Source organism: Delphinapterus leucas, chromosome 6 (assembly GCF_059928025.1).
Source record: "Delphinapterus leucas isolate spDelLeu-1000000601 "Yukka" chromosome 6, BTC_Dleu_Yukka2, whole genome shotgun sequence".
In the NCBI taxonomy this organism is placed as follows: Eukaryota; Metazoa; Chordata; class Mammalia; order Artiodactyla; family Monodontidae; genus Delphinapterus; species Delphinapterus leucas.
The window spans coordinates 119,615,964-119,622,195 of record NC_143134.1 but is presented as its reverse complement, the minus strand read 5'-3'; the positions used below and the strand labels follow the sequence as shown (position 1 = coordinate 119,622,195).

Below are 6,232 nucleotides of genomic sequence, written 5' to 3'. Positions count from 1 at the left end.
TTGATGCTATTAATTTTCTAGCCCACGGCTCTGAGATGATATGGCCCAAGAATCAGTAATTATAATACAGGAAGAATGAGCCCAAATTTGCTCGGCTCTCCCGGGGCTGTCTGTAAGCCATCCCAGCAGCAGTGGCGTTACAAGTGTTCAGTTGCCAAGGCCGTCAAAGATTGCAGGAGAGGCAGAACCAGCCTAATTGGTGCGCTAGGCTCCTGAGCCTGCTAAGACAACAAAGGCCTGGTCCCCCGACAGGGTGACACTTCCTCTCGCTGCCTGCGAGCTGGGCTCAGCCGAGCCACCAGCTTACGCCGTTGATGGCTGCCTGGGCCCTGGGAAGTGTGCCGTGGCCCAGGAGTGCAGCATGTAACCCTCCTCTCTCTCCCCTGGCCCAGATGACGAGCCCTTACTCGCTGCCCTACCTCCTCTTCTTGCCGCCGGGTGCCTGTTTTCCTGTGCTGGACACAGAAGAGCCTGCGGACGCCGTGGGTAGCATCGGAGGCGAAATATGCTGGGCCGACCTGGCAGGGGGACGCCACTTCCCCTGGGGCTCCCCTGGGTGGCCGAGAGCGCCACACCCACACGCCCTGCTCGCCATGGCCAAGGAGCCACCGACGTTGGGCAGAGCGTGTGCCGGCTTCGCGTTGAGGCTCGGGAGGGAGCAGGACGATGGTAGTGGGGCCACCGGCTTCCTTCTGGGTGACGGCGAGGAAGCTGGTGGCCTGTTAGGGACCCTGGCAGAGGAGCTCAACGGCTACAGTAGGGAGAAAGGCGGCTTCAGCTTCCGCTTCGGCCAGGGACGGAGGGGCCATAGCACCCCGGAAAGGGCTCCTCCGCGACCCGCCCCCCGCCCTCCCCCCCGCCGTTTCCATTCCCATCTTCTCCTCGAGCCTCAAAGACCAAGACGCTGAGAAGGTGTAGGTATTAGTATAATGAATTATCACAGGAATTATACTAGCAGTGGGTTTGGTTAGGTGGGTGCTTACTTTTGATTTCCAACTTTGCTGAAGCAAAATTCTGGATGGTGTCAAAAAGGAGGTGACCAAAACCAAGTCCCAGTCAAGAAGAGAACACTGCTGCTGGTGTAGCTCCCCGGCGGGCTGTTGTGTTTCGGCCCCGTCCGCTGCGGGGATGGCTCTGAGCAGTCCCCTGGCCGGGGTGGCATGGAGCTGAGGATGCCCGAGGATGCCGTTGGGCCGTGAACATGAATAGGCAGAGCTGGCCGTGCTGGCCCCGAGTTGAAGGTTGGTGGACTGAGCGATTACAGTGGGATAATCAAAGTTTTGACCACCTCCATGGGGACGTCAGTGGTTGACATCCAAAGTGCAACTGTGAGCGAGCACGTTCCGCTGGGCACAGAGTATGGTTCTGAAAGTTAACAATGGAAAAGAGAAATCTTGTTCTCCATTCCATTAACACAACACCCCCCTGGCAAGAAAACCTCATCCCGCTGGTGTTGAGATGCCATTCGGAACCACCTGCCCATCCCCTTCTGACAACTCTCCTTCTCGGTGGTGCAGCATTTGCCAAGCCAAGAGTCCCGTGGGAGATGAACGAGGAAGGAATACATTTTTGCTGTAGCAAGGTTGCATTTCCAATGTTCAGACTATGAATGTGTTGTATCTTTTGAAATAAAAGTGGTAACAACTGCAAAACTGTAATGGAAAGCCCGCCTGACTCTTGGCTACAGGTCCTCTGTGCCCCAGGAACTTCGCTTTCCTGAGCTGCAAGTGCCTTAACTTTGGGGAGATGGAAATCGTGTTGCATGTACCCACACACTGCTCCCAGCATCCCCTTAATTGGCAGTTGGTAAAATACCCATGGCCAAAAGTATAGGGAAACACACACAAAGTGCATTTCCCCCTCCCACTAGATTGCTCTCTCCCTGGTTTTCTCTAAGCAGGGAGCATTCTGAAAACAACTTCTCTACCCTGAGGGAAGCCGGCGCTGGGCCTGGAGTGGCAGCAGCCCGGTGGGGGGGTGGGGGTGGGCAGAGCACCTCTTTCAAGCGCTGCTTCGGTGTGTCCTGCATCCCATCCCGAGTCAGATCCAGCAGCCTGATGCTGTTCACTCCTAGGCTGGCTTCAACTGCTGAGATGAGAACCTGTATTGATGTTCCCATGGCAACATCTCCCCTCCTCCTTTAGAGCTATTGCTTGCCCCTGGTTCACAACTGAGTAATTTTCCATTGGGCTGTCACAATTAATTGGTAGATTTTTATTAGCCTTTTAGAACCACACCAGGCAGGGCCCAGCTTGGCACCTTGGAGCATTTCACAGTGTTTTCCATTCTATTAGAGACTTTTTTCCCCAGTAGCAGCTCTCAGTCCTCGACAGCCAGAAAGCCACTTCATTAAGGGGTGACGGATCTGAGCCACACAAGAGGCGGGCTGACTGGGGAGCAGAAATGGGCTGGAGAGATGGGACGGGAACACAGGAATCAGAACGTCACCTTATGCTGAGGCGAGCCATCTTCTCCTGGGGCTCCTCCCTGCTCCCCCCGATGCCTTGATATACGGGCCCTGGGGCTCAGGGCCGCTGTGACAGGGGCCAGACGGTGACACTGAGTCTGGGAGGCACATCATACTCTGTCCTCTGCCACTGTCGAGGAAGGGATGATCCAGGATGCCTCCTGCCAACATGACAGACAGGGGTGGGTCTTTGTCTGTTGGTGAAAGAGGCAAACACTCAGCCCTCCAGCCACGGAAGGCAAATCTCAAGAAAACGAGCCCCAGTGTGTCCATAAAGGACAGCCCTGGTGCTGAGACTGTGCACTACAGGGTGGCCGGATGAAGGAAGTACGGTCCCAGTTCAGGCTCTGAGCCAAGCATGTGCTCATTTCCACTCTGTTAAGGGCGGTGAGGGGGCAGCAACCTGGATTACCCCATCCCTTAGCTCATTTACACACACAAAGAAGCCAGAGAACGTGCTCACGAAAGACCAGGTGAAACAGAACAGACCAGAGGCCAAGGGCAGAGGGACGCCCTGTGGCAAGGTCCCCTGGCTGACGTTCTCTCGTCAACTTCTACTCTTAGGACAAAAGGAGCCGTCCCTGTGGTCACTAATTGTGAGAACTCGGAGGTCACCAAGGTGGAGACACTCCTGCATGTGTTTACAGCCACTCTGGGTATACACGGGCTGGTTTTTAATTTAGTAGGATTAGATTAGCCTTGATGGAGAAATCTGAGATAAAGCGGGGAGGGGGAGAGCCTTCAAAGCAGAGGATATCCTGTCATTAGTCTTTCATCATTGAACAGAAATCAACAACAAAGCTGTTCTTTCCAGTTGCTTGTATATTTGAGCTCAATAACCCTGGAAGGCAGAGCAATCAAACTGCTGAGGGCATTGATCTGTTAGATCCACTCCCACAACATTTGGCTAAATTTCCTCTTTACCACCTCCCCCCCCCCGGCCCTCTCCACCCTACTGGCTCTGTCAAGGTTTGGGGGCCTCTCGTGCCACCCCACACCCTCGCTCTCTTCTCGGTGGGGAAGTTTACTCCCCAGATTAGTGAAGGTGAGGCTCTTCGGAAAACACTTCTTTTGGAAGCGGGGAGATGAAGCTCCCCGGGGCCGCCAGGTCCGCTCCACCTGGCGTGGCAGCGCTCTCTCCTCCAGCCCAGGCACCCGAGAGCTCTTTGCATTCGCCCATTTTATACATTCAAGACATAAAAAAGGCTTCATCTTGGTGTGTAGATCTCAAGGTATTTAGCTATTAAAACGGACGGCGAATATTTGTCTATGTTTTCTTGTATGTTTGAAATGTTAATAAAAACGTCTAAGAAAAAAAGAGATTCGCGTGGCCGGCAGGCCATCAGGGCACTGCTGTAGTAAACAAGAGGCCACCTCGTCCTAACTTGGTGCTGGTGCCCAAGATGCTGCACGACACACTCCACTGGAGACCCCAACCCAGGCAAGGGGCTTTCACCCTCCAGGCAGGGAGCTGGGGCCCCGCCCAAGATGGTGGGCGACCAGGAAGGAGGGCAGGCATGGGCAGGGGATACTGTGGTTGGGCAGTCTTATCCCACCTGATGTCTTCTGTACCGAGATGACACTTAGAAATCGATCCCCCAGAGCAGTCAGTTGGGGAACCCTGTCTATAAAATATCCCCGACACCCAAAAAGCTGGGCTAGCTGTAATTCTGAATTCTTCTCTTCCATGATGAAGGGAGGAGCCTGGCCCTGGAGCCCAGGTCTCTGCTAGTCATGCTGGGGCCATCTGGACCATCGACAAATTCATCTGGCACAGCAGATGTTAAGCTGGCACGTGCTGTGTGACCTCGGGCAAGTTGCTTCACATCTCTGAAGCCAGCTTTCTCACCCATTAAATGAAGACAGTGACAGAACCTCCCTCATTTAAACAAAAAAAAAAGGTGTGGGTGTTCCACGTAGTAATGCAGAGCGCGTCTATAATATCTAAAAGCACTCACGTGTGAGCTGTAATTCTAAGAAAACTTTCATCGCAATATCACACACATCCGGAACGTGCCCCAATTCTAAGTGTAGTCTGATGAGTGTTCACCCAGTGACACACCCATTAGCCAGCACCACCCAGACTAAGCAAGAGGACATCACCTGCCCCCAGAGCTCCCTTGTGCCCCGACCAGGCACGAGCCTCCTTCCCGCACCCCGGTCACCCGCCCCCTGACTTCTACACCAGACTACATGCCCGTTGAAGTACATGGGAGCCGACGCATTAGCATGTCGCCTGGCGGCTGCCCGGCATGACACACCACGGAGTGGGGCGAGTTTGTCCCACCCCACTGCTCCCCGACATTCCACGGGGTGAACACCCCGCACGTACCTATCCTCCCTGCTCTTCATGACCTTGTTTCCCGTTTGGGGTTCTTCAGTGTTTGGGGTTCTTTTTTGTTATGTATATATATATTTTAACATCTTTATTGGAGTATAATCGCTTTACAATGGTGTGTTAGTTTCTGCTTTTTAACAAAGTGCATCAGCTGTACGTATACATATATCCCCGTATCTCCTCCCTCTTGAGCCTCCCTCCCACCCTCCCTATCCCACCCCTCCAGGTGGTCACAGAGCACCGAGCTGATCTCCCTGTGCTATGCGGCTGCTTCCCACTGGCTATTTCACGTTCGGTAGTCAGAAAGAGCAAGTGTTTTGTTAGCACTCTGGCGCTCGAGGCTTGTATTTTGCGGTAGCACCAACAGAGGGGGGGCTGGGCCCTCGGGTACTCACTCCTCGGTTCTGCACCTTGAGGGCGGGACTCAGAATCCTCTGAACACCGTCGTGTGCGCACACGGGTACGTCTTCCTGGGGCTAAATCCGCAGTCCTCATTTGGTCCTCAAGGGTTTCTCTGACCTAAAAGCAGGTTAAGGACCACTGTCCTAGAATGGCTAGACCCAAGGAAGTTTCTTGGGCTCGGGTGACAGTCATGGAAGATTCTCCCTTTGGAGAAGAGTCTTCTAAGACCCTTATTTCACACCGGAACAGCCGCCGAGGTGGCTAGCGTGTACACGAGGCTGCGTCCCGGCCTCACCACGTGTGAGCTATGGCTGGACAAGTAAACTCCAGTCATAGAGCGTGGGGAAAACGGGACAACGCACCCTGCCTAAGAGGCTGCTGTGAGGCTTCCGTGAAGGGTCCACGTCAGTGTGGCTGTCAACATAATCGCTCTACGCCCTCTTTCAGATTGCGAGCTGTCACTCAAGGGAAGAGCGCGTTGCCTGTGGAAAAGCCCTGGACTCGGGAGGTCTGGTGTCAAGTGATGGTTCAGCCACTAACAGACTCTGCGGCCTGGGCCTGGGTCCTGCCTCTGTGAGACGAGGGGAGAAACGGGTCCCGGGGGCCGTCTGCAGCTCCGGCTCGAGCGCGCCGCCCGACGTGCAGCACAGCCGAGGTGCAGCCGCCGAGGTCTCCGGGGAAGAGGCTTCACGGAACCGTGTTCTTCAACGTGCTTTGGGGGACAGGCTCTGTATCCTCTGACAAGGCTGTTGGCGTAATAAGCACCATTATCAGAGGGTGCTACTCACTCCCCCCGACTTCCACTTTCCAAGCTGCCAGCTGGCGTTAAATGGAGACCAAGACGAGGACTCGTCAGCACCCTCCTCGACAGTCCCCTTGGGAGAGGTCACAGCCCGGCCCGGGCCAGCACCCCCTTTCCTTCCTCATCCACACAAAGAAATCAGATGCCCGGTGCGTGGAACACAAGCGAGGGGTGCTCTGGGGACCGATGACAGTGGCTGAAAGTGAGCTCAAATGTAAAGAGA

At 54.7% G+C, this 6,232-nt stretch overlaps 1 protein-coding gene across 1 annotated transcript; it reads left to right on the top strand.

Moving 5' to 3' along the window:
- The first annotated feature begins 290 nt into the window (after positions 1-290).
- On the top strand, positions 291-5,948 carry QRFP (pyroglutamylated RFamide peptide). The gene is made up of 3 exons (XM_030761644.2): positions 291-832; positions 1,704-1,764; positions 5,655-5,948. The coding sequence occupies exons 1-3, from the start codon at positions 315-317 to the stop codon at positions 5,946-5,948; spliced, it is 873 nt and encodes a 290-aa protein (XP_030617504.2). The 5' UTR covers positions 291-314.
- The last annotated feature ends 284 nt before the right edge of the window (positions 5,949-6,232 follow it).